The 26,431-nt window shown below is 50.0% G+C and overlaps 11 protein-coding genes and 1 non-coding gene across 12 annotated transcripts; 6 read left to right on the top strand and 6 right to left on the bottom strand.

Moving 5' to 3' along the window:
- Positions 1-986: 986 nt before the first annotated feature.
- On the top strand, positions 987-2,124 carry IAR55_005223 (uncharacterized protein; the record flags this gene model as incomplete). The annotated part of the gene is made up of 2 exons (XM_066948316.1): positions 987-1,266; positions 1,352-2,124. The coding sequence occupies 2 exons, from the start codon at positions 987-989 to the stop codon at positions 2,122-2,124; spliced, it is 1,053 nt and encodes a 350-aa protein (XP_066800884.1).
- Positions 2,125-3,286: 1,162 nt separating this feature from the next.
- On the top strand, positions 3,287-4,854 carry IAR55_005224 (uncharacterized protein; the record flags this gene model as incomplete). Its single annotated transcript, XM_066948317.1, has 13 exons — positions 3,287-3,311; positions 3,371-3,397; positions 3,527-3,628; positions 3,713-3,795; positions 3,877-3,915; positions 3,967-3,985; positions 4,052-4,073; positions 4,167-4,286; positions 4,367-4,400; positions 4,457-4,555; positions 4,621-4,689; positions 4,766-4,777; positions 4,831-4,854. The coding sequence occupies 13 exons, from the start codon at positions 3,287-3,289 to the stop codon at positions 4,852-4,854; spliced, it is 675 nt and encodes a 224-aa protein (XP_066800885.1).
- Positions 4,855-7,173: 2,319 nt separating this feature from the next.
- Positions 7,174-7,902, top strand: IAR55_005225 (uncharacterized protein; the record flags this gene model as incomplete). Its single annotated transcript, XM_066948318.1, has 3 exons — positions 7,174-7,272; positions 7,386-7,444; positions 7,503-7,902. The coding sequence occupies 3 exons, from the start codon at positions 7,174-7,176 to the stop codon at positions 7,900-7,902; spliced, it is 558 nt and encodes a 185-aa protein (XP_066800886.1).
- A 414-nt stretch (positions 7,903-8,316) lies between these two features.
- Positions 8,317-9,797, bottom strand: IAR55_005226 (dimethyladenosine transferase; the record flags this gene model as incomplete). The annotated part of the gene is made up of 6 exons (XM_066948319.1): positions 8,317-8,350; positions 8,418-8,524; positions 8,624-9,019; positions 9,143-9,236; positions 9,360-9,521; positions 9,604-9,797. The coding sequence occupies 6 exons, from the start codon at positions 9,795-9,797 to the stop codon at positions 8,317-8,319; spliced, it is 987 nt and encodes a 328-aa protein (XP_066800887.1).
- A 183-nt stretch (positions 9,798-9,980) lies between these two features.
- On the bottom strand, positions 9,981-10,071 carry IAR55_005227. Its single transcript has one exon. It is a non-coding gene; the product is annotated as a tRNA-OTHER (tRNA).
- A 1,052-nt stretch (positions 10,072-11,123) lies between these two features.
- IAR55_005228 (uncharacterized protein) lies at positions 11,124-14,990 on the bottom strand (the record flags this gene model as incomplete). The annotated part of the gene is made up of 12 exons (XM_066948320.1): positions 11,124-11,160; positions 11,229-11,341; positions 11,409-11,575; positions 11,642-11,768; positions 11,913-12,176; positions 12,302-12,777; positions 12,834-13,705; positions 13,752-13,910; positions 13,980-14,395; positions 14,465-14,635; positions 14,718-14,774; positions 14,850-14,990. The coding sequence occupies 12 exons, from the start codon at positions 14,988-14,990 to the stop codon at positions 11,124-11,126; spliced, it is 3,000 nt and encodes a 999-aa protein (XP_066800888.1).
- A 356-nt stretch (positions 14,991-15,346) lies between these two features.
- On the bottom strand, positions 15,347-17,838 carry IAR55_005229 (tryptophan-tRNA ligase; the record flags this gene model as incomplete). Its single annotated transcript, XM_066948321.1, has 11 exons — positions 15,347-15,457; positions 15,522-15,608; positions 15,669-15,974; positions 16,030-16,162; positions 16,220-16,303; positions 16,356-16,545; positions 16,622-16,668; positions 16,721-16,840; positions 16,908-17,036; positions 17,095-17,244; positions 17,324-17,838. 11 exons carry the CDS (start codon positions 17,836-17,838, stop codon positions 15,347-15,349), a joined length of 1,872 nt encoding a protein of 623 aa, XP_066800889.1.
- A 409-nt stretch (positions 17,839-18,247) lies between these two features.
- On the top strand, positions 18,248-19,329 carry IAR55_005230 (signal peptidase I; the record flags this gene model as incomplete). The annotated part of the gene is made up of 7 exons (XM_066948322.1): positions 18,248-18,295; positions 18,475-18,584; positions 18,650-18,748; positions 18,851-18,901; positions 18,967-19,080; positions 19,147-19,183; positions 19,255-19,329. 7 exons carry the CDS (start codon positions 18,248-18,250, stop codon positions 19,327-19,329), a joined length of 534 nt encoding a protein of 177 aa, XP_066800890.1.
- A 357-nt stretch (positions 19,330-19,686) lies between these two features.
- IAR55_005231 (uncharacterized protein) lies at positions 19,687-20,392 on the top strand (the record flags this gene model as incomplete). Its single annotated transcript, XM_066948323.1, has 4 exons — positions 19,687-19,694; positions 19,759-19,837; positions 19,927-19,971; positions 20,180-20,392. 4 exons carry the CDS (start codon positions 19,687-19,689, stop codon positions 20,390-20,392), a joined length of 345 nt encoding a protein of 114 aa, XP_066800891.1.
- A 448-nt stretch (positions 20,393-20,840) lies between these two features.
- On the top strand, positions 20,841-22,599 carry IAR55_005232 (uncharacterized protein; the record flags this gene model as incomplete). The annotated part of the gene is made up of 3 exons (XM_066948324.1): positions 20,841-20,882; positions 21,061-21,151; positions 21,317-22,599. 3 exons carry the CDS (start codon positions 20,841-20,843, stop codon positions 22,597-22,599), a joined length of 1,416 nt encoding a protein of 471 aa, XP_066800892.1.
- A 569-nt stretch (positions 22,600-23,168) lies between these two features.
- On the bottom strand, positions 23,169-24,642 carry IAR55_005233 (uncharacterized protein; the record flags this gene model as incomplete). The annotated part of the gene is made up of 3 exons (XM_066948325.1): positions 23,169-24,269; positions 24,336-24,399; positions 24,500-24,642. 3 exons carry the CDS (start codon positions 24,640-24,642, stop codon positions 23,169-23,171), a joined length of 1,308 nt encoding a protein of 435 aa, XP_066800893.1.
- Positions 24,643-25,031: 389 nt separating this feature from the next.
- IAR55_005234 (uncharacterized protein) lies at positions 25,032-25,892 on the bottom strand (the record flags this gene model as incomplete). Its single annotated transcript, XM_066948326.1, has 1 exon — positions 25,032-25,892. One exon carries the CDS (start codon positions 25,890-25,892, stop codon positions 25,032-25,034), a length of 861 nt encoding a protein of 286 aa, XP_066800894.1.
- Between the last annotated feature and the right edge of the window lie 539 nt (positions 25,893-26,431).

A 26,431-nucleotide genomic window follows, 5' to 3' on the forward strand; every position in this document is an offset into this window, starting at 1 on the left:
ACAAAACGTGCTGGATTAGACGATTCACCGAACGATCTCATGGTTGCGTTCTCATTTGATTCGATGTTGTATGATAGATGCATCACTACACTCTTCCACCTCATGTCATTCACGCTGCAGAAGCCTTGTGATCGGGTACTTGTACAATGAATTTTTTGCATCACAGAGACTGATAAAAGAGACTGGTAAAAAAGACAGCTGTGAACAAAATTGGTAATGAGGTGCTGAAGGAAGGACTTTGGGCAGAGGGGATAAGAACTGAAACAATAAGGACAGAGCAGAGATTGCTGACTGCCTCGAGATCCCATCACAACTGTCAGGCTTTCATCTGTCATGACGGCCATTCCGCCACGACCACGAATAGTCCATCGTTATTACGCCCACCCTCTCGATATCTTCGAGCACAACTCGATATACTCGCCGAAGCCCGGGCAAAAGGGCGTCACAGGTGAACGATAGAAACAGGAGCAAGTTGGTCGATGTTCTACGCATCCTGGTGGATGGGGTCAGTGGTGATATATACATCGACTCAGTTCTCGTTGTTCTAGTCTTTCCTTAGCGATTGCTCGATTGAAAGTCATACCTAGTACCTTGCTCTTTGTTCAATGATATCACTGTGGTACCTCAGTCTATTTAGAGCTGCAACAAGCCCCTCTAGATATCTGTGTCAGGTTCCTGGTTATCCTTGTTATCCTCGCTTTCCTCGTCATCCTCGTCAGCCTCGCTAACCCCCCATGTCGTGCTGTCCTGTTGTGTGATAGGGTTCATTGACTGAGGCCACATTGAGCATCGTGACAGATGGCCAGGTCATATCGGCTAAACGCGGAGCGCGCCAATTAATCATCAAATCCACTTTTGCACTCGGTCCTTTCGTCGTTGACACATCACACATCGCTTCTTACAACACAGCCATCAAATCCGCCTTTCGAATTCTCGATCGATATACTTCTATCAGTACTGAATACAGTCTTCTGCGATTGCACATCATGTCGCTCTTCGAGCAGCTTACGGAGCTGATCGCTCAACAGACGTCCCGTCTGGCCCCGTTGACGCTTACCGTCCCAAATCCCACGACATCGATCTTTCAAGTGTCGAAACTGATCGATCATCTGACGACCACCCCTGTCCATCAGGTCTACCTACCTTACTTGCGATTCGGAGCACTGCATGCCGTCAGGGTGACGACCGTCTGGGCGGGGATGATAAAGGGACGAAAAGGAAAGGTTGGCCTTCTTCAGGATCTCTTCGGTTATCTCGTTATGGCGTGTGAGTGGACGGCTTCCACTAGGCCAGCCCCCGGAAGAAGAAGCATGTCGCTGACGTCGAACGGTTTGAATGATCGATGGCTCAGGGGGAGGAAGTACCGTCGTCTCTCTGCTACTTGGTCAACCGCCCACGTGGCTCGTATCACCTACACCATGGTTGATCTATCCTCCAACCTATCTCCTCCTCGTCCCTACGGGGCTTTCCCCATACTTCATCAAGACCTGCCCAGCTATTATCTTCACCCTCGTGACGGCTTACGAAGATGGTATCAGTCGATCTACTACTATTTCCGCGCTTCCAACTCTGATCGGAGCGAGCACAAACGGTCTCGGTACCAACGCCAATTTGTGGACCTATGTCCTTCTCTCCGCACTCGCCGTCACGTCCGGCGGTATCTTCGTCAGTCTGTTCGGGCTCAACGAGGATAGCTGGAAAATTGGCGTTCCAGGCGTATTGAAGGGCGGTGTATTGGGAACGTTAGACGCTTGGGGTGCATCGCTCGTGGGAATCACTTATCTCGCCCTGACAAGACATACCGACTCGATCTCACCATTCAGCGATGTCCTCGATACTATTCTTCCCCAAGATGTCAAGCACGATTCGGCGAAAGGGGTGGTCAGTCCCGCCCATGGAAGAGCTATCGGCGCGCTTCTCTTTGGTACTTTGTTGGCTATAAGGGGCATCGTTGTCCTCTGGAAAGGAAGAAGAACGAGTGTGCCGAAGGTTTCGAAGAAGACCGAGCTGCTGATCACGGAGGAAAAGGAGAGTGTGGTCAAGAGTCCTGTACAGGTCAGACCGGATGGAAAGAGAGCTACACCGAGAAAGAGCCCAAGACCGTCAAAGCCGAAGACGCAGTGAGCTGACGTCTTTCAATGAGACCCACGGAGATTGGAGAGAGAGTAGATGTTGTCAGATATAGATGTAGATGTTAAATAGATGCATACAACAGAATATGCATTCGAATGGTCATTGCAGAACGTCTGCTCCTTCCTTCATCCATCTGAAGGTAACGCTCACTCTAATATCCCTGATGATCGTTTCCGTCTTCCCTTTCTCCTGTGGGCTCTCCACCACATCTTCCAATCTTTCGTCGATCCCATGTGCCCAATCCCATCTCGCCTCGTCCGTCAGATAGTATACCGTCCTCGAAGGCATGTAAACTTGATGCAATTCTCCACTGCTGTGCTTGCTGAGACGCATGACGCAACCACCTGTGAGAGAGCAACCCAAAATACCATCGGCATAACGATTGGGCAGGTCGATATGGGATGATATGCCTTGTCCGGGTAGGTACAGGTTCAGGATGACCTGTCTTGCCAGACGTTGATGAAACAATACGACCAGTGTCTCCTTTGGTAGATGTGGACGTAGGATCTCCTCTAGACAACTAAGCAAGGATTTCAAGTAACGCGGTATATTGCTGTCGGTCGAGGTCGAATCAGGAGCTTCGAAGAGCATTACCTGATCTCGATTCCCGCCTGAAAACAGATTATCGTCACCTATAGCATGGAGAGCATTTCCTAAGCAGATGTTAGGGCGATAGTCAGCTGAATGTACCTCCTTGTTGAGGATCAGAAGTGACTGGACTGGACTCACTGGCAACTTCATCTGATAGAAGGGAAGGAAAGATCCACAATCCGGGGATGGGCGGACAGGTCCTCCTCGCGACTTGCGATGTAGCTGTGTCGTCACGGTCACGGTCACGGTCACGGTCGGAGAACAAAGAGTCAAGTGAGGACGACGAGGAGCAGCTAGAGGGAGAGGGGCTGCTCATTCACTCTGCTGCATGAGTACGGGGAGATTGTCGTCAAAGCCGGGGTGGAGAGCAGCATGTCTGTCCCATGATGTTGGAAAACCCGCTTCAGACCGGAAGAGAACACGGACGGAATTCCGAAATCAAATCACGTCGTAGCAAAAGGGTCCATCCATCTCTAACATTTCAATCCCTGTTGTCTTTTCTTCTACTTCCTCCACATCACCTCTTCACTCCTCGACACCTTTCCACTTCAAAACCTATACGATGTTGGCCAGCACTGTCCGACAGGGTGAGCTATCCAATGGAAGAAGCTCCCTTGAGCCCAGCTGACAACATTGTCTTCCGCAGGTCTCCGAACCGCTTCTCGCTCTTCTGGTGAGTCTCTGACTCCTTCATAATGTCTTCACGCCATGCTCCTGTGTTTTTTCTTCGAAGCAGGAGGTCCCGAACTCGTATTCTGTTGCTAACGCGATAAGGGTTAAGAGCTGACATTCCGTTCCTCAGCGCGAGCGTTTTCCAGTCTCCCCGCGAGGGCTGCTCAGAGGTCCAACGTCGGTGCCGGTCTCGCTCTCGGTACTGCTGTTGCTGGTTATGCCCTCTTCGAGTGTAAGTGCTTGTCCTCCCCTCATTCGCACATGTTTTAGCAATACGTCGCCATGTTCGCTCATGGGAGCTGATCGCCTTGCGTAGCTACTCGATCCCCTGTCCTCCTTGAGGGTCCCAAGACCATCGCCGGTGAGAAGGGTACTGTCTCCGAGCGATCTTTCGTGATGGTGCGTCTAATTGAGAATGACAGCTACAGAGACATGAATGTCGGAGCGCTCATAGCTGACATTGCTGCAATTCGCCGATAGATCAAGCCCGACGGTGTCTCCAGGCAGCTTGTTGGCAAGGTAAGCGAGTCGTTCTTCGTATACATTTCTCTGGCAGCTGACCACTCATAGATTGTCTCCCGATTCGAGGGTATGTGTCCGATGTATTTGCTAAGCGATGAAGATGGCAGAAGGACTGATTCTTTCTGATGGTCAGAGCGAGGTTACAAGCTTGTTGCGTGAGTCTTGCCGGCGCCCACTCTGACCGTCAACCATCACTATGGTCCACCTGCTCTGCATCCGATACGAAAGCTGACAAACATCTCACGCAGTATCAAGTCCCTCACCCCTTCGCCTGCCCTGGCCAAGGAGCACTATTCTGACCTCTCGGCTCGACCCTTCTACGGCTCTTTAGTCAAATACATCACCTCTGGGACTCCCGTCGTTGCCATGTGAGTGCAATTATGACGGACTGCTTTGCGGCTGAGAAGGGGGAGAACGTATAAGTGGCTGACATATCGTCCTACCGAAGGGTTTGGGAGGGCAAGGATGTCATTCGTCAAGGTGTAAGTCTCGCAGTTCTAACAGAGGCGGTGATCTGGTGCTGATGCTATTATTACAGCGAAGAATCGTAGGCGCCACCAACCCGCAGGACGCTGATCCCGGGAGTGTCCGAGGCCAATACGCTGTCTCCGTCGGTCGAAACCTCATCCACGCTTCGGTCAGTTCAGTATTTCCCTTTGCTCCATCAAACAGGTACAGTTTGGATTGATACAAGCTGTGTAGGATGCCTTCGACTCTGCTACCAAGGAGATTGGTCTTTGGTTCGCCGAAGAGGAGCTCAGTGACTACGAGGTATGTTTGGCTGTTGATCAGTCTGATGCGGAATTGTTAGCTTATCTACGTACCTCCTTCTGTTCTCTACCTGTAGCCCATTGCCTGGGTAAGTCGATCACTGGGACGTCTCGTGGAAATGGAAGCTGACAATCCTCAAAGCCTTGGGTCATGGCTGACAACTAGAGTTGTACATTCATGGGGCAACAACGTATGCATGGCAATCAGAAGGGTGCGAATCTTGAACGAGAACCTGAAGCCGAATCGTGTCTCTACGTGTGGCTTGTAAGAGTTAAGTGAACATAAGTCCGACTTGCGACCAATGTCGTGGTGCTATAGATCCGACCCCGCTCGACGACAGACTTAGCGAGCCGACGACAGCTGCGCTTATATGGGCGATAAGAGCACCAGACGACAAGGCCCGGCAGAACAGTGCAGGGCCTACATGGGCACATAAGTTAAGCAATCGCCCGAATACTGTTGAGCCTCAACTAAAAATATGATAACACGGATCGACGTGAGGGAGAGCCCGTCTCTTCATTTCCTCGTCATCCATGGTGATGATGATGATGATGACAGACCTGAGGTGCTGTAACACTAACGGGATGAAAAACATGTTCAAACCTTCCTGGTCATATAGATGACCGTAAAGTTATGATTTCCGGAATCAGGTATGCAAGTGGTAAGAGATTAGAAGGAGTGGTAGTCAACGGTAGCTTTCTCCTCGATGCTTAGTCGCCATTCTATTCACTTCTTTCCTGGGATGGCAGTCAATCCTTCCTCCCAACTCGACGATGACAAAGTGCCTCGATGAAGGACTTGGATACTGATCAAGACCAATCCTACGGCTCACTTCTTCGCCATTGATGATCTTATCTGGACCGTTCCCAGCTTTCTCGGTCAGCCAGCGAAGATGAGTTGATATCTGCCAGACACAGAAGAAAGACGAGAGTGGGAAGTTTCACCTGCGTTTTTCAGATTGGATAGCCATTCTGCCAGAGGATCAACCGATCATGTTAGGCTGTCGATCAGTCCGAGAGTCCATGGGTGGTGGTTCTGATGCTGCTACCACACTGCTGCTGCTGCTGCTGCTGCTGCTGCGATACACCCGTGCAGTGACTGCGGAGACTACAGATGGTCTCTCATCTGCAACATCAGACCGATCGATCAAACAATCAATCAGTCAATCACTTGATTCGGCCGATTATGGAAATCTCCTTTGTTCTTTCGCCAAGATACCAGCCCTTTCGTGGTTGCTTATCTGTCGGAACTCTCTCCCACTTTGCGCTACGGCATCGGCAAACTATATATATACATGTTGTCCTGGAAGGGGATTTTGGGATCAACTAAGACGAATAAGGTTTCGGTACATTGGACAGGGTCAAACGGGTCAAGTCAAACTTGTCGCCATCGTCTCACTTTCCTCGCTTGCTCCTTCGCTCGTCGTCTTGCCCAATGCCCGGCTCAGCCACTCTTTTAAGATTACAGTGTGGTAGTGAGTGAGTGACTTTGCCAGATTCTCATACCGTAGCGCAGGGCAGCTTAGCTGGAGGACCTTTTTCTTCTCGTTTTCCGTTTTCCGTTTTCCGTTCCGACCGAGAAGTTGGGGACCTGGACTCTCTAGACTTGACTGGGAATCCGATCCGGTAAAATTCCCCTTCTCTCATAATGAAAAGATCGCCCATCATCATCATCGGCATCATCATCGTCAAATACGATATGATCATTTGTCTCAATGGATGATTGAGATGAACGATTTTAGTCGTTCCTGTTCGGAATCCTCTCAAAGGGTTAGCGTCATATGTCTCTAACGGTGGTAGGATAGGGGGGAGTAACGCCCGACGAGACGATGATCTACAATAAGAGTCCAGTAGTAGTAGTAGTAGCGTAGTAGTGGTGGTAGAAGTAGTAGCAGCACTTGCTCACCCTTATCTTCCCAACGATGAGGCTGGAATAAATACATCATTTGTCTCGTCTCGGTGTCCAGGTCTCTCGGATCCCCATCATTGCTCCAATCCCTCTTTCCACTTTTGAATTCACTTTGTTTCCTATACCATATCAAGCATCACTCAATAAACCCATTCACTTACTCGATCGATCGACCAACCCTTTAGACACAACGACGAGGACGACAGAAATCAGATAGAGGACGCAGACATCCTCTTCATCGGGACCCCTTTCAACATCCATCCATCCTCGACCTTCAACACCCACCATCGACCATATAGATATAAATCTCCCTCCCACCAACACTTGACACCACGGTAGACAGTCACATTGCGACACGCGCCATTTCGATTTTCGAACCCCCTTGAAACAGGACGGGATTGCCCTCCGCAGAGAAGAGACGACGAACCCCTGGATAAGATCACTCAGGGATAGCAGCAGTGCATCGCTTCAAAAAAGGCCCTCTTTTCTTCCGCAACTCCCAACTCCACAAACTCCATCATCTCTGCCATCTCCCCTCTGAACAGTCCGATTTTGTGAATCGTATCCCGGTACGACATGGATAAGAATCTCGTGGGCACAAGTAGTGGTCCGGGAATGGAGATGATCCCTGGGGTGAGGATGGTGGGCATGATGACCGTGAGAGCGCTTGATTCGGTGAGTGTCTCGAGAGACAAATCAAGTCGGCCATCCGTCACTGGTGATGCTACTACCTAGAAGAATACCAGTCCTGTCTGTTGAGCTTGAGCAGCGCTGACGAGACTCTGTAGTTGCCATTACCAGTGTTGGCAATCATCTTCATCGCCTGTCTGGCCCTATTGCAATGGCCGTGAGTCGGTTCATTCACAGGCAATCTTGACCGATTGATTGACCAATCGCCATAGCAGAATGTCACAATCGCCCTCATCGATCTTACCCACCTTCACCCCGCCGACCCTCGAGAAGGATCGACTCTCCCCTAGTCCATTCACCGAGAACCCCGGTTCCAAGCCTCTCTTCGTGTTCACGCCTCTGCCTACCACCACCACTCTCGCGTCATCGACCTCTCTCCTTACGTCCGCGCAGGCGCCCTTGGGGAGCACCCCTCAGACTTACAGTGTGAATGTGTACAACCAACAACCAGGAGCAGCGAACGTGATGGTGATGGGAGGTCAACAGCAACAGTTGCCGTTGCCTTTGGGTAGAAACACGAGGAGAGGAAGCAAACAGTTGAGAGAGTACAGATTGGGGTTGGGCGTTGTTCCTGAAGTGGAAGGCGAATCGTTGGACAGGACAGAAGTCGTCTAAGGACAGGGCAATCATGGACATTCAGATCGTCATCTCGAAGATACTGTAGGGCTTTGCGGCGGACAATTTTAGTATAGAATAGCAGATTACTTGGCGGACACTTTTCTTCACTTTGCCGTTCTTCCCGACAAGAAGTGTGCTACCCCTCGTTCTTGACACTTTACATAGCTTGTAGATTATGTATGTAGCATAAAGCGTTTTCTTGGTTGCTCTAATCAGTAGACTTCGTGACGCACCGAGTGCAGCGCGTCTGCGAGCTGCGATGCACCAACCCAAATTCGGGGCAGGATACACGTAGAAATACAACACGGACCAATGACAAGATCAGGCAAAGTGACTATGACATCGACATCCGAAGCGAGTCAGCCTCGCACTTGATTCCATGAGCACGAAGAATATGCGAGAAAGAGTTACTCACATTCCTGCGACATTGAAAGCGGCTAGCAACCTGAGTAGAGAGGGTGAAATCAGCTGTCGTCATTGCGCGCCTGTTCGACATTTCACGCGAAACCCACTTGAGAAGATCGTCAACGTCCATCTTGGCCGCTCTGTTATCGGAATAGCCAGATTCTTCGAGGATCTCGTCAATCTTCTTCCGAATGTCAAAGCCGTCCTCGATGATCTGCAGAAGTATGTCAGCGCTGACCATGGCGATATAATCAAGCTTATCTATCTGGGAGTTGAATCGAGGGTTTCTTATATATACGACCGGACCACTCACCACGCCTTGTTCCGCACACCAAGTCCTGTAATTCTTCTCCAGCATCTCTCCTACTCCCCTCGCCTTGAACCCTGCTCTCAGCGTCTTATTCGTCCTTGAGAAGATGACCCGATTCAACCCATCGAATTCTTCGAACTTGATCGGAGGTGGGGGATCCCTCGGCATGATCCTCACGACGGAAGATTCGACCTGTGGAGGGGGTCGGAAGTTGCCCTTGCCGACTTTCATGATATGTTCGACGCGGGCGTAGAGCTGGACGTTGGCCGAGAGTCGACACCATAATTTCGTGTTGGGCGTAGCGACGAGTCGAAGTGCGAATTCACGCTGGAACATGAGGACGGCACAGCGGGGTATGGGTCTTTGGGATAGGAGCTTGAACACGAGAGGGGATGAGATCTGTGAGGGTAGGTGGACAGGTGGGTCGTAACGATAATGGGGGACAAGAGGGAAGTGTATACGATCAGTCAAAAATCAAGCACATGCAATCGAACCAGTCTGATGCAGAGAGCTGCAACGCACCTGATACGGCGTGTTCGAAATACAGACATCGAAATAAGGCAGGTCGATCTTTATGAAATCGCCCACTATCAATTCGAGTTTTTTCTGTTCAGGTCTATCGTCAGGGAAGTAGGCGTGTCAGCAAGTCGAACCAAAGAGCTGACAGCGCTGGAAACAAGACTGTTCTACTCTCCTCTCTTCATCGTGGCCGTGCGTTGGATGGAACAGTTGAACTCACTTTCCCAACACTCTCTTCTGCACTTCAGCAGCCATTCGAGGATCCATTTCTGACGCGATGACCTTCCTACAGGCTGGCAAGATCCTGACCGTCAGATTACCCGTACCAGGACCGACTTCGAGTACCACATCTGTCGGTTTCAGATTCGCCTTATCCACAATCCTACGACGGACAACACAGACTCGGTCAGCCAACATACAAATGAGAGCCGGATTCACACTCATGTATGGAGATTCCGACTCACCCTTGTGCGACGAGAGGATTGGTCAAGATATGTTGACCGAATTTCGCCGTGTCGAACAGATGATTTCTCGCACCTGATCCTCCAGCAACGGCTGAGGCGGATGACGAGGACCCTGATGATTCGCCATTCTTCTTGGGTCGAGAAGCGGCGGATGTCGGTTGGACTCTGAACGTTGATGTAGTCGCTTTTGGCATTTCCGTAGAGGTCCTTCAAGGGGGGGGGGGAAGTGCAGAAGATTGATGAGGATTGATGATAGTTTGTTCAAGGCGAGTAAAATGTTATTGACGAGCATTCCAATTAGCGACCGGAGCAACTTTTGTCGAAAGGTCACGTGCAGCAAAAGAAAAAGTTACAATCTACACAGCGCAAAAAAGGTAAAGGCCGGACGGGATTTGAACCCGCGACCGCTAGATGAAACTCCAGTTCACGACCTCGAAGTCTAGAATGCTACCACTGCAACACCGGCCCGTTATTTGATATTTGCGGGAATTATAACTCTAATATCAACAATACGTCCTTGAGGGTGACATACCGAGAAAATGTTTGTGACGAACTCGTCTACTTTATAATCGAACCAGGCACTCACGATTCTGTGCTCTCCTGACAATGGCCCAGGGGTGGATATATATCGTGCAGTGCGTCACAGATGTGGAAGACGTGAATCAGTACGATTACTAGGACTGACAGCAGTGAAGGGTGTGAGCTCCTTCCTTCGGTAAGTTACGGCAGAAAATTCTGATAAACAACTAACTTACTCTGGTTCTAGACGTCATTCTTCTCTCTTGAAATTTCCTGTCCAGCTCTTTCTCCGACGACATTGATGATCTTCCTTCAAGAGAGTGGACTAACCCCCAAACTTGTACTTGCAAGTTTAGTCAATGACACTGCATTCCGGGCGAGGTGAATGGCTTCTGCAAAATGAACGTATGACGTTGCGTTGTGAAGAAAATAAACTCATGCTGTTACTTCTTCAAACAGGATGCTAGCATCCTTTCATGAACGATCTGGTCCAGAGCCGTGCTCCGTGTGTTTTCGCTGTCTATAAAATCGTACTGCACAACAAGCTACTAGGAGAAATGTTGTCACAACGATAGAGACTCGACAAGACGAGGGGTTTTGAAGTTATGGAATTATGGACACTGCCCAAGGACAGTATTGTTGAATTGACGAGACCGACGTATTTTTCAAGTGCGAGATTGTGGGAGAAATGCAGTCCAGACGATCTCATCGAGTCGATGATCTAGATGACTGGAACCTGGTCCTTTCTTGGGGGAGGGGGAAAGGTCTGACTTTGTGACAAGTGTCTCACTCGAACGGACTCGAGTCGTTTTGAGCCGAATCGAGTCTCGATGAACATCCCCAGGATCTTCTGCGACTTGTCAGATTGTACTCTTGACTGTGATCAATGTATCGTAATGCATTTTTCGTGCCTACAGCGATCTTCATGCAACTGTTCATACTGTGTTCGTCTTCTCCTTCAATATGTTCACTCATACCACCACTAATGATTGTGAAGGTTTCTAAGTCTGCATATCCTCTGCGTCGTATTGCTCGTTCCTAGACAGATCAAGGACAGATCACAATCAGCACTCGATGTACTGCCGATGACCACATGTCGCGCTCACTTTTTTAGGATGACAAGACCCTCCAACACGCTTTGATACGGGAAATATTCGTTCGTTCCCAGCTCTGCTCTTTCGCCAGTCGCGATTCGAACAGGGGCTTGATGTGTTTGGAACTGAAATGCAAGAAACGTTAGCGATTTGCCGCACAAAGGTATTCGAAAGCAGCTAGTGAATACTCACTCCACTGATACCATGTCTTGTTCCCGCCAAACCAATCGTGTTGACTGCTTGTCCGACTCGCACCGTCACTGGCTTCTCCTCAAGCTGTTCGTCTAGTGTTATGAGGAACTGAGGGAACATAGCCGTGACGAGCCAGTACAACATCCAGTGGTGTTTGCCAAGAACAACTATATGAGATACACTTGTCAGTGGTACATTCGTAGACGATAATAGCGTAAAGGTGCGAGACTTACACTTCCGGGCATCGGTGAAAGAGACGATCACCGACAACAAACCTGCCACAGCCGTTCTGCTCATCACTTGGCCATCATTGAAGTACGGGTTGATACCGATTGTTCCCTTGCCCATGTGGACGAGTCCCTGCAAATATGACGATCAGCATCCGTTGCCACGTCGACCATTAATGCTGTTTCACCGCCATTATTGACGGCTACTACGACACCGGTCTTGTGATTCCATCGTTCGATCCTCATCCGTAATCGTATTGATACCATCATAACTCACCTGAGCAATTCTGACCATGAAGAAACAGTCCGCCTCCTTCGCATAATACACCGCCAGGCCTCTCAACATCTGAGCCAATCTCGCGTTATTCGTACCAGCTCCGACGAGACCCATCGCGAGAATTGCATTGATTGCCACGTCGAGATCTGAGTCATGAGAGTATTTCGAAAGAGTGTCGAGAATGGAAAGTTGAGGATTTGAAGCTGAAATTAGACCGAGTGCTAAGGGAACTGATTTGCGGATTTCGGGGTCGCCATATGTCATCTGTGTTACAACAGTAGTCACATTAGCTCTGTCCATGTCCTTGTCCCCGACCTCCGTCTTCTGTGCTTTTCATGGCTGTGCTTTTCATGGCTGTGCTTTTCATGATAAACCGAAAGAAAACTTACCAAATGCTGGAACTGCCGCAGCGCCATTTCAGCGCCAACATCTTCACCCATCGCGATGAGTGCGATACCAATTGTTGCGAATGCCTGGTGTTTGAGACTTTCCGGCTTGGTCTCCTTTGCTTCCTCCTCCGCGGCTGGCGCAGGAACAGCAGCTGTTGTAGGCGCAGGCGTACCGGCGTCCGCTGAAGCCGTGATAGGTGAAGCAACAGTCTCACCCTCACCAGCCATCGTAACATCGCCAGAAGCGTCAGGGACGGCCTCTCCCTCAGCAGTAGTGGCAGCTGCGTCACCGTTGGGAGTCTCCTTCTTCAGTTTCTCGGCATGCTCAGCGCAAGCTTGTAACAACTCCTGGATTTTGAGGACGTTTCCAGTACCGGCGTACGCACAGATGTCGACGATTGTGACAGCAATGATTGCGATGGGGTGCTCGATGACTTTGAGAGTGGCAGTAGTAGGGTCCGATGCTTCCTGCGTAGCTATTGATGGGCTGTCAGCGATACATTGACAGGGCACATGTTTCGAAGTAGCTTACCCAGGAAGAGCAATCCCAAACCCAGGCACGCAAACACAGTCCACTCAGAAGTCAACTGAGCCTCCTCTCTTTCCATCAATGTTTGCAAAATCGAACTGGCGATATCACCATTGCCCGAACCGACAAAGACGAAACCAAGCGCAAGTGCAGCCATAGCAGCGACCTCCATTGTGTTGGTCTCGTCCGCGACGTGCGGTAAGAGCTTCTCAGCCAAATCTTGTCGACAAGATCCAGCGTAGGCAATACCGAGACCGTTGATCGCACTGACCTTCAGAGGTGTCGACTTGCTGTCAACGTACTCTTCCAGCAGAGCGTAGGCCACATCGGTGTCCGATCGTATACCAGCATGGACAATGCCAGTGGCGAGGAAGGCACCTGCTTTGATGTGCTCTTCCGCCGAGTATGAATACTTATCGATATGGTGGATACCAGCTTCCGAGTCCCAGAGTACACTCATACCGATAGAGGCAGTAGCGCTCATCATACCATGCTCCTTGTTCTTGTAGATCCAGCTTTGACCCTCAGCAGCGTTGACCATTAGTTTGTCGTTACCGAATCCAGCGTTCACAAAGGCGTTGACGAAAGTGGAAGCAAGATTCTGCCGGGCTGAGTCAGCAGGGGCAGTGACACGTGTGGTCTCCGTGTGGGATTTGTAGATGTCCTCCACAGCGCGAGGCTCCTCGACACCGACAGCTTTGCCGAAGTTTCGGAAATGACTAGAAAGCTTGACGTTGCCGAGACACTCCAACACATCTTCCTCCAGCTCGGGTGGTGGGTTCTCCTCCTCGGTCTCCGGTCCGTCCGCAGTGTGAACCCAGTGTAACGGCGTTTGTGCTCGGGCAAGGAAATACGCAAGTTGTTTTTTCATGACCCTATGTGCTTCGTCAGCTTGAACATTATCTTGCTTGAGAGACTCACGGGTTTGTAGGCGCCTCAAAGTACTTTCGGACAAGAGTAGGACTGTTGAGTCGGACAGCAAGCGCGATAGCTTCGGAATAACGGTCGTATTTGGAGTAGATGACGGAAGCGGTCTCCAGGAATGCTGAGTCGTCTGGAGGAACCAAAAGAGGGACACAACTGCAGCATGAAAGTACAGTCAGCGCTCTCCATAGAGATGGAATGACGCAAGTAGAGGTCTCGACTCACCTGACCATATATCTACAGACTCTCTCGAAGGTCTTGTCATCGACCAACTCTATGATCGCTTCAATATTCTCTAACTCTAATAAAAGATCCACGGCATCTGCCTCTGCATTGTGTTTCAAAAAGAACGCCACCAACTCCACAGCTAACGATCGAAGTTGCTCCGTGGTGTATTTCACCTCTGGTTTCAGCTCTTCCCCGTCTGTCCCACTAGTCGAAGAAGCAACGAGTGGTTCAGATTCCGCAAATGTGGTTGCGTATTCTTCACCAAGTTCGGCGGATAAATGTCGGACGTATTCGTGTCCCCACAGACCTGGTGCTTCGGTAGATTCGGAGAGCAGTCGATAGTGGAGTGTTTCACGCTTGCCTGTGTCCGAATAGGTCATGGCGAGCACAGAAAGGATGGCAGCGAGGAGTGACTATTCATCGCCAAATCGATCAGTAAGAATGGCCTCCAGAACGCGACACCGAGGCTGGATAAAGCTCACTCGTTGTTCCTTCAAACTCTCATCCCAGCTATCTCGAATCTGACCCATCTCCTCATAAAACGGTCTCAAGAACTTCAGAGGTTTCGGAACTGATGTCATGGAGCTTGTGGAGGTTCTGATCAATGTTCGAAGTGATTCTAATGCGGGCAGATAGAGGTTGGTATCGGATTCCTGATTGATTTCGAAACATCATATCAGTCACCATTGAGCTAGCCATTACTTTCAAAACTATTGCGAGAATCGGAAAGCTCACTTTCAATCGTTGAACGAGCATCTCCAGCTCTGCCTTTAATTGCATATCCTCCTCACTCTGTTACAAATCAACGTATTAATGTCGTCGGTATCGTATACACCGCAGAATGGCTCCCAGAGGCTCGCAACGTACCATATCAGTGAGCTCATCTTTGCCATCATCTTTGCCCTTTCCCTTCAAATCGCCGTTGGCCTTGGGCTTGTCAGCATCCTTGGGCTCCGGATCTCTGGAAGGGACAGCAATGTCGAATGTAGGTCGATCGCCGTCGGACATTTTTCAGCTTTGGGCTCTGGCGAGAAGCGAGTATATAATAGGTCTAGCAGATATGTCTTTCTTCACAAAAGGATAGTCTTCGATATTAGGGTGAGGGGGCCAAATGAGGTCTGAAGTGAAGAGGAAGGTAGGTTTACAGAGATGCAAGTAGAGTGAATGACGATTGAGCCAACTATCATCAACGAACGAACGCGCGTCTTGAAGCTATCCAGGAACGTGGCGGTATCGGGATTTTGCTGAATGTGGCACTGATCATACCTGGTATGATCTGTCTGCTGTGTACGAAGAAGAGATTCGAATGCATGCAGCCCAAGAAGACCTCTCTCATCTACTCAGAATCATATGCTCAAACTGATCTAGGCGGCAGCAGTAGCAGCGGCCTGCGTCTTACTCTTAGGTCGCGGGTCGATCTTCCTGGTAGGATCTTGGAAGTACGCGAGAGATTCGTCAGTCACGACAGCTCGGTTCTGCGATGAACCATGTCGTCAGCTAGACTTTTCTGCAATGGTGAAGTGTTACAAGCAAATTCACCTTCTGGAATTCAGCCACAACCTCCTGGAGTTTGTCGATACAAGCCTGCTTCATCTCGCTGGTACTAAGTGTGCCCGCTCGATATTCCTACCCCAGTTCATCAGCGATGGCGATCGGGGATATGACGTGTCGTTGCTCGTCGCTTACCTTCGCCAGACTCTCCATCTTCGCATCGTCTTCCTCGAAGAAACTCAAGTACTGATAAGCGATGTCGACGTCGGGGTTTCCTCCATTCTTCTTGTGGTCCTCTTGAGTGGCCCCACCTCCAGAGTATGCATGGGACTTGATCTTCTTGGCGATCTTCTTCGCGTCATCCGTCACAAAGATGGCAGTGTTCTCCTTGGAAGCGGACATTTTGGTGCCGGCACCTTGAAGGGCAGGAAGGAATTTGGCGTGTATCAGTGCGGGCTTCTTGTATTGCAGGCGATCAGCAGCGTCACGAGTGACAAGGAACTGCATGGATCATCAGCTTCTTGTGCATAAATCTGATTAGTAACAAAAAGCTCACATATGGGTCCTGATCAATGGCACAAGGAATCAAAGCTGGGATATCGTCTCGAGTGCCGAAGATTTGCGGGAAGGAATTGCAGAACGAAGGTGTCGCTTGGATAGCGGCAAAGTGGAACATGCCAACATTATCACTGACAAGTTTGGGTCAGCCTGAGTAGATCGTAAGCGTGAGTGAAAAAACCACTCACGACTCAGTGAAACCGAAAACGTTTCTGCTCTGACTTTGAGTTATACACTTAGCCATAAGGGTGACGTTCTCGTAGAAAGTTCCGCTAAGGAGACGGTCAGCCAATCAAATTATCACAGAAGGTATCTTTAACGTACCCCATGTGCGAAAGATTGGAGAAGATGAATGTCTTCTCTGGGTTGAAACCGCAAGCAATGACTTCTTTCATGTTGTCTTGACCCATCTTTTTGTAATATCGCAGGAGTTCAATTGGCTTCTTCGCCTTGATCGTCTTCATGAGTTCGACTTGTTTCTTGACGTCTCTCTCGAGTAGGTATTTCTCGTCATCTTAGTCTCACGTCAGTCACAGACAAGGGTGTGCGATATAGATGATGGCCCCAGAAGACGATAAATCTGAACTCACCTGTGATCTGAATGACCAGAGGGACGTCAAACACCCGTTGCAACCAGCTGTGTACCATTCAGCCGATATGAGACACTCTCTTGATCAAAGGCAGCTTACGCAGTGAACATGAACGGAATCAAGTGACCCATGTGCATGGAACCGGTACTGGGACCTCGTCCTGTGTAGAGATAGAACGGTTGACCCTTCTCGTACCGATCAAGGATGATGTTGAGATCTCTGTAGAATTGATCAGAATGATTCTCGACGGTCGGACAAAGACGTTAAGCACGATATGATAACTTACCGGTGAGAGTAGAAAGTTCCACGTCGTAATAGAGGATGAGGCTTGTGACCCGTTAATCGCTCAAATCGGTCCAAAAGTCCTTGATCGATCAGAGTAGCTCCGAATCGCTTCGTCAACTTCTCGTAATCACTATATACACCGTTGTCAGCTGGGTTATTGTAGCCCGAGGAGGGAATTTGAAGCTTACATGCCAAGCGATTTCCCTTCCGAATCAACTCCTCCCTCAACATCGAACGGGGTGACCTTTTGTTCTTTGGCGACGTCATGACCTGAGGATGTAGAAGTAGAGGGCTCGACGGTCTCCTTGATTGTAGGCTCTTTTGGTAAGGCTGACTCGCTACAAAGGCACAAAGATTGGCATCTTTCAGTTCGATCTCGACCTATTCCTGTCGCGATGTCAGAAGGCCGTGACTCACGCCCTGCTTGCATGTCTAGAATGACTCATCCGAACGGGCTCCTTGACCGCTTCCGGCACTTGATAGTCTTCTCCGAGCTTAAGTTTCTCCCACTCGTCTGGGTTGACCCCCTGTCTGCCTTCGCCTTGACTGGTCTCTTTGGCAGCCGCACTTTCACCTTCATCAGGACCGAAGATCCTCTCTGGTTGAGGCAACTTCATCTGCGCCAATCGCTCCGACAACTGTTCTGACATGGATTCAGACCTCGCTTTATGACGGGCGACAACGATGGCTTCTGGTTCTGGACCCGAGATATCACCGGTATCGTCTGTTCCGGCAGACAAGGGCGACAAGGCGCTGGTGGTTGGTGGCGCGGTACTGGCGGTATTGGGCTCGGATGGAGATTTGGCAGAGCTGGGAAGAGATAACTTTAAATTGGTAGGTGCTGGGAGGTCGAGCTTGGAGAGCTGTGTGGCAATTGAACCGGGTGTCATGGCACCTGATTTGGAAGGTTGATCAGGCGTGAGGGACGACATTTTGTTGCTCGTCGTTGATGCGGCAGCTGTCGCTGATACTGCTTTCGCTACGTTGGGCTTGGCTGCGAGATGTGGTGGAGTGCTACTGATGAAGGCCTTGAGGAGGCGAGACCTAGGGATCATATAGTGTTGGTAGAGAATAACACGAGATAGCGAGTCGATGAGAGACCTGGTTTATTGATGCGATGCGAGCGTCGGTTCAGATGGTGGTTGTGAGGTAATGACGTGTATTAAATTTGCTCGGGTGCGCGTGGCCCCGACGCGATTGTTATCACTTCACTCTGACTCACTGGCACTGCAACGTTGAACGACCGATCATTGACGCATGCTCTGAACCATCTTACCTTGGGCCATCCGACCTGCAAGAAACCAGCTGTGGAGATCAGACCAAGCAGAGAACGTCGGCACCATGTTCTCATCAGAGATAGCGCGGTTCAGGAAGCTCGGGATACAAGGGGTGAGTGAGGTTGTATGAATCGCTCGTATTATCTACCTTGTCCTGCCAAATGTACCCAGTGTATGACAATCGCTGACGAACAATCTCTCCCCTCTCTACGATCTGATACAATGCTTGTCTACCTCAACCTCCAACGCGCAACGTAAAAAACTCTCTACACTCGCCTTTCCTGTCCACAGCTCCTGTTCCAAGCGCTCAACTTCCTCACTGTCGTCGCATCCGGTCTAATGATGTGGAAAGGTCTGTGCTTGTTCACCAACTCAGAATCACCGATCGTGGTCGTCCTCTCGTGAGCTAGCCCATTCTCTTCCTCATAGCTGAGAGGCTTGTGGCTGACGCCGTTGTTGTGCTTAGAGGGTCCATGGAACCTGCTTTCTATCGAGGCGATATCTTGTTTCTGACGAACCCTGCGGATGTACCGTATGAAGTGGGGGACATCACGGTGTATAAGATGTGAGTCGAGTTGTATCAATCTCTACGTAATCACTCGACGACTGTCTCTTTTCTCGCTGGACAGGAAGCTGTCTCCGCGTAGAACGCTGACCTTTGGCTCAGACCAGGAGGGGATATCCCAATCGTACATCGAGTCATCGAATCTCACATCACGTCAGTCGACCTTGTTCATCTTGTCGTCCGCACAAGTGCGGGAGAAAACTGATATATGAGTATAGAAATACGACGCAGTTTTTGCTCACAAAAGGAGACAATAACGACGGGGACGATATCATGCTTTATGGCGGCATTCAATGGCTGGAACGCAAACATATCATCGGCAAGGTCAGAGGGTCAGTCTTTCTGGTGTCCGCATCCTTGTGATACACGACACAAGCTGACTGTGCATGCCGTGTCAGGTTCCTTCCATATGTGGGATATGTTACGATAGCTATGGTGAGCACGACCTTCCCGTCGCCGCTGTGATGACGTGGAAGATCAGCTGATATCTTGTGCCAATTCAACAGAACGACTTCCCTCAACTGAAGTATGCATTGTTAGGAGTGGTGGGCTTGTTTCTATTGATACAGAAAGAGCAGTAGAGAGCGCTCTGTTGTATGCATATGTTCCCGATGATAGAAATGTACAAAAATTGGAACCTCTTGGATACAGTCTATCGATTGCGGGGCCAAGTGCTTAATTGCGGATTAGGAGATTAGGATTCAAGTCACACGTCGCGTTTGACAGTTGATGTTGTTCTTCGTCCATTCCCTCTCCACAGCTATCTCAATTGCGCTCATACATACCGCTCCGGCTTTTCTGACAGACGGGTATATAGCATCCAGCACTACATCGAGCAGTCCCACGTGCCTGGCAACAGCTCTCTCGACTGCACACCTCAAGCTACTCCTGTCCCTCTATCATCCTCGACTTCGTCGCTCTGATCTTCCATCGACAAAATGCCTAGGTGAGCTAACCCAACACTCTTTGTATTCGAGTCTCACGAGCTGACGTCTCTCGGGATTGCGTAGCGCATCGGACCAAACGCTCGAGAATCAAAACGACGAAGAGTTGAATTCCTTACACAGTAAAATCAAATCATTACGATCAGTATGTGTCCCCTCGTTTCGTGCGAAACCCGAGCAATCGGGACTCGTTTCTGGTATTGGCAATCTGCTGACTCTCATCGGTCTGAACAGGTCACTATTGATATTCTGGACGATGCGAACCGACAAAACGATCAGGTATGTTCTGGTCTGGGCCCGACTATGAGGTCTGGACAGTAGAGAAGATCCGTGCTGACATCTCACTGCCTTCACACAGCTTGACCGAACGGTATGTTCTCCTCGTGCTCCTTCGTTCAACCAACCACCTGTCCTTGCTGACCGTTTAAAATTCTCTTCTCTCCTCTCCTCCGTTCTATGACCTGCTCACCCGCCTCCGCGTCTACAGACAAATTCCTTCTCTGCATTCGCTTCCTCTCTCTTTTCTACATCACGCCATCACTCACGTTCCGTCGCCGCGACGTCTACTCTCCGCCAATATCGCATGATAGCCTATATAGTTGGAGCATTGGTCGTACTCTGGTTGATCATGAGAGTCTGGAGGAGTGGTCCGAGTTCGGGAGGTGGCGGTGGCGGTGGACTGAGCGGAGAAGAGTATTGAGGGTTCTGGATCATTTAGGACAAACAGACGGGAGGAATACGGTTTCACGTTGTATTTGTAAACATATGAAGGAATGGACCGCTCTTGCTTTCATGCTACTTCACTGCGTTACATTGCATAGCCATTGTGAGCTTCGATCGCAAGCATACAAGGGCCTAGACTTGCAATTGGGCGGGTGTCGGTATATCGTCCAGCCGGCGGCCACCGAAGTCGCACACGTCAACACGACAGACGAGGAAAACGTAGATCAGCTTTGACGCCAAGAGACACACGCATCTCTCCGAAAAAGTCTGGAACCCACAGCTACCACTCGAAAACTTTCATATAAGTATTCGCAACCTCCTTTCATTAGTTGTACAACACGTTCTCACCCAGATCTACTTGAAGCTTTCATCCAAATGCTCTCGTTGCGAGGATTGCGCCGGAAAGGTATTGTGATTTCGACTAGATGAGATCGAGCTCAAGAGCGACGAGCTTTGCGGATTTAGCAGTGAGTTGCGTCATTCCAACCGTGTGGAGGATGTCCACCGTACCACTTTCTATACCCACAACCCAATCCTCACTTTGAAATCCCATTCGTCTCTGTCTGGAGTGTCATCCATCAAGACGACATTGACACCGTACCTCGCTATGACCCGTCCCCAAGCTTGATACTGACCCCCATCTAGGACTTGCTGGGGTTTGGATCAAGCAAATCTTTGAGCCGATCAGGGGCTATTATCCCACGACCAAAGTCGTCATTGGAACTACATCATACGGGTGAGTGGGTCTGCAGTACATATGCATTCCTCATGGCACCCTGCGGTCCTTACTATTTACTCGTTGAGACAGTCGTCATGACGTTAGACCGCATGTCGATCCCTCTTTGCTTTCCGCGAGAATATTCAACGATGCGGAGCGACTGACACTTGTACATCTCCTCAGCCGAGACTCGCCGACGTAAACTCACGTCCCACCTCCCAACATCTATCATCATCCGCATCTTATCCTTCTCTACCATTCCGACCCTCGCCCAATGTATTACCGTGTCCCGACTCTTCTTCCATCTGGCAGGCACGTTCCTCTACTCCTCTCTGACCCTGTCCTCAACAAACTTTCGACCTCTGCTCGATGGATCTGGGGTAGTACACGAGGCTGTCACAGGCAAGGTTGCCGTTGGAAGGAGGAGGTTCAAGGACCGATTGTTGAAGTTTACGGGCGACGTCACGCTGCTCTCTCACGGCGATGACGATGACGACGAGGATGGAGAAGATGGCGTTGAGATCTGGGAATGTCCACCGGTCTCATTGAAGGTCTTGACGCCCAGACTCAAAACCCTTCGGATAATCCTCGCGGACGAATTCGATTATCACCTCACGTTCTGTCCTCGATACCCGCATCACTGTCCCCTCTTACTGGATCTGGACCATGTAGTCGACCGACTGATTGTCCTCGGCGCGAGAAGTCCGCTCGTTGTTCTCCCCACAGCATTTCCAACCTATACTTCCTCGACTCCGACCACTCCCACTTCGGCTTCGCTGTCGAACAAGGATGACCTGAGAATGAACATGGATATGGATCGTACTCTCACTCGATCTCCACCACTAACATCAACGACACCACGACCATCATCACGTAACGGTGGCGGAAGACATGGATCATCGCATAACGGAGCAGTCCGTTATAGATCAGCGTTACCGCGAGGACTTTCCGAGTTGTTCATCGTTCTTCCTACAGGACTATCGTACGATGCCAAAGACTATTCAGACCATCATCATGCTTTCCACAAACGCAAGACTCTCGACGATCTCCAACGACTCACCATCATCTTCTCCGTGCCTAATCCGTACAAGCCTTGGCAAACCGCTTATTACGACAGTCGTCAAGATCCAAACTGGACCTCGTACCTGAACCTGTGCGAAGATCTCGCGGAGACTTGTCTGGCCGTCCCGGACGAGACGAAAGTGATAGTTGTGGGAGTGGAGAATATGGATGGGGAATTGTTGAACATGGGTGTCGGGGTGATGAGAGAGGGTAAGCGGAAAGTGGGGCAGATTATGGAAGAAAGGGTGAGGAGAAGGATGGAAGTCAGGTTGAGGGCGAAGGGAAGAGAAGAAGAAGTGGGGAGGAGGAATGATAGTGTGCTGTTCATGGATCTGGCAGAGTGGATGAGGTCTGAAGGGCAGCAGATTTTGGGTGAGGAAGCGCACCAGTGGATGGCATGGTGAACAGGTCGACTCGAACGCGTCGAGCATATCCGGGACATGGGGGTTCCAGCAATATGATCTGGCACAAGGTCATGCGTGTGGGAACACTTCTTCCTTAGAGGCTAGATCACGACATGACGAATGGCATCGGACATTGGCGAAACGGTCAAACGTAAATGAGGAGTGTCTGTATATATATATATCGATTGTGAGCTGTTTGTATATAGAGAACCAAAATATGTTTACTCTGGAAGTAGGGTCAGGTCAATACGTTCTCTGGATCCTTTGCTTGCGAAGCTTCAAGTGCGTTCCAACAGGTTTCCGTGCCAGCTGATTATCTTTGCAGATATAACATTTAGACAAGTAGCATAACATCAAACATCGAACTCAGACCGAGCTCTGACAGCTTTTTTCTAGCCTGACTGCTGTATACACCTATAATTCACCCGTCGCACTTGTCGTTCTCTGAAGATGTCACACGCGGCGAGCGGTGCTTCGATACAGTCTTCAGTGTTCCCAACCCGTACACGAAAGCTTCGATATCGATTGACGTCCCCTTCCAGCCATTTCTCCGCGACCAACATTCCACCTCACTTGGTCTTCTCGTTCTCCAACACCTCTTTCTGCTTCTCCAACTCCCCTCTGTACCAGGTCGTCCATCTGTTCATCCCGTCATCCAAGCCGACAATGGGATGGTAACCCAACAATCTCCTCGCTTTCTCGATATCATAATATCTCTGCTGAGTCGCTTGACTGACTCTGAATCTCGTGAAGCCCGGTTCCTTTCCTGAGAACTTGGAAAACATCTCTGCCAGAGTGGCCAGGATCAGACCGATCGCCGTTGAAAGGACGATAGTATACGATGGGACATGACCGAGTTGTCTCCATACTGTCCTTGCAAAGTCCCAGAAATAGATCGGTTCTCCATTGGTGATGAAGAACGCTTGACCGGCAATTTCGATACCGCCCGACTCGTCTTCCTTGCTCGATTCGACGGCGAAATGGTCCATCTTCGTCCTCAGGACGGGTCTCAGATCCGATTCGTCCACCTGATCACTTTCGAACTTCCTAGCAGCGAGCAGGTCCGCCTCGGTAGGGGAGGTGTTGGGTCCGATAGGTCTCGCTTGAGAGGTAGGGATACGATGTTGGCCCAACGAGATGTCGATGGAGGAGATGGGATCCCTCAACGAGGAATAAGGATAGGTTGTACCGAGTTTATCGGCAGCGAGCAGATGAGCATGGGCGACATTTCCGACATAGGTGAAATCACCAAGATTTGTATTATCGCCAATTTGCCATTTGGTCTGACCGTTTTTGATCACACTGTAGAAACCGTTGATCATCTGACGGTCTCCAGGACCGAAGATTCCGACAGGCCGGATCGCACATGTCAACAAATCCCCTTCGCCATTCGATCGCAAGACCATCTTCTCCGCAGCGACTTTGGTCTCGTTGTAAGCGTCGAGTGGTACTGCAGGATAATCGAGGCGTTCGTCCGCATTCACCATGTCCTCCTTTCCAGAATAGATGACTCCGCCTGTGGATGTGTATACCAATTTACGGACGGTCGACGAAGACTCGACGACAGCGTCGAGAAGAGTTCGAGTACCGTCAACGTTGACTTTCTCGTAGATGGCTCGACCTAGACCGTGAGCCGGCGAAGCAGTGTGGATGACAACCGTGGCCTTGGACTATTTACAGAACGAACCATGGTGAGATTTCATCCCAACATATGCTCCACTTTTGATCGTACGCACCTTGTTCAAAGCATTGTCCACATCTTCAGGCTTGGACAGATCACCAATGTAGAATGTGACGTTGCTGCAGAGGTTGCAATAAAACAAAGCGTGATCAGTCCAAACCTTTCCTGTTTCTGCATGCCTTCCATCGCCCTTGCTCACGAAGGGCACACTACACTCACTTGTCGAAATGTCTTTGGACGATATCAAAGACGGAAACTTGCGTTTCACCTCGTCCGAGGAGCTGCTCGACGATATGTCGTCCCAGGAAACCGCATCCTCCAACGACCAAGTAAGACTCGTGCGTGGCGGGTGAGTTCGACATGGTGAGTAGCAATGAGGGGAAGGAAGAAGGTGCAGATGAAGGAGAAACACAACTGAATGTTGTAAGCAATTGCCAAGCTGTTAAGAACGGTCGGTGGTCGCTCGAACGAGTGTTCAGGGACGTAGAGGCGTGTCCGGCGAGTGATAACGACGTTTTACGTTCTCGCGTCAGACAATGAACCGGGCGATGAAGAATAATGACACGTCACGTCGCCCCAACGGTCGAACGAGTCTATAGTGGTCGAAGAGATATCTACATGACATGTTGAATCAGTGCATAAGGGATAAGAAACCGACCAATGGCGCCTACTCATATCAATCGTAAAAGACCATGTCACTGTAATAACAGCCCTGTCGATACCTGTATGACAACCTATTACTCAACACCACTCAGTCCGACCAGCCTTTTACTTCATTCTGGCTCAACTCGCCTTCCCAATCTTCGGTCCTGAGGTATTCCGGCATCGTCACAAACCTGATGCTTTCCATCCTTTGCCTGACTCTCTCAACTCGAACCTCCTCGTGTTCCTCTTCCATGTTGTTCGTCTCCTCCCTAGGCATCGCCATCCAAGGTGTAAGCCATGCCTTTTCGATGTGCTCCCTAATCTTTGCTTCAATTTTGTCATAATGCCACTCGGTCTCCTGCACTATTGACCTGTCCATCGACCCGGCGTTGACAATCGTGACCGGGACGCCTTGGAAGAACCAGATGGCGCTTGAGAATGCGAAAAGTCCCATTGAGATACCAGGTGAAAAGCCCTCACCGTGAATACTATGAGTTCCAAATTTCCAAGTCTCTTTCGGACCAGGCAAAGCAGTGTAGATGATCCAAACGACTTGCTTGAGCTTTTTCATAGGTGGAAATGGTTCGAACATCGTGTTCGGCGTAAAGTTAATGGAAGGGACGATGAAAACGAGTTTTTCAACCTTGTCGTAAAATCCCGCTTTCTCAGTTGTTGGGAACCCGATTGGGAAAGGCCCGATATTATTGAGCGATGCGCCAAAAAGGACCAGTTTGACAGGTTGGAATGACTTGAGGAGCGAACACTGTGCTTCGGAGTCGGTCAAACCGTGAAGGACGGGTCCGAGTCCACATGTGAGCAGATCTAGTCTAAGAGTGTGCAGACGAGGAATGTGGAGTTTGGAGCGCCCACACCACTCTCTGCGATGGAAGTCAAGTTTGACGATTCGAGTGTTCTGAACGATGAGTCGTCGCTTACGAGTCGATGTCTGAGTGCTTGATCGTATCATTTGACCAGTAACAGTGTCGAGCTTGAAGCGCTTCGGATCGAGATTAAGTCGGGAGTCAAGAGCGACAAGGGGGCTGACGACGATGTCACGATAAAGGATTTGTGAAGCGAGGGAGGATATGGACTTTGAGACTCGACAACAGGAAGCGAGAGCTCGTCGGTCATTGTCATACAAGTCGAAGAAGATCTGCCAGAGGATGTTTGGAGGAAGTGGGAGTGGTGAGTTGGGTGAGGTCTGAAAGAGACTTTTTCGGGGCTGCCGGGGTCAAACGTCAGAGGAGAAAGCACATTGTTGTGTTGCCCCGTCTATCACTTGCCATCTTGTCGCTCTGTCCGTGCCGAGGGACAGTCGGGGATTTCTCTTTGTAATCACGCGCCACCGTAGATGATTGATGCAGAGGACGGAGAGGCGTTGAAAGTGTGAAATATAGTGATACAAGCCGAAGAAGTGCGTGTATTAGCGTTTCGGCGTGTAGGTGCACAGCACACGTCAGACGGTCCGTGCGCCGCTGAGGCTGTGTGCGATGACGATGGCGAAAA

This window comes from Kwoniella newhampshirensis, chromosome 11, assembly GCF_039105145.1.
Source record: "Kwoniella newhampshirensis strain CBS 13917 chromosome 11, whole genome shotgun sequence".
Lineage (NCBI taxonomy): Eukaryota > Fungi > Basidiomycota > Tremellomycetes > Tremellales > Cryptococcaceae > Kwoniella > Kwoniella newhampshirensis.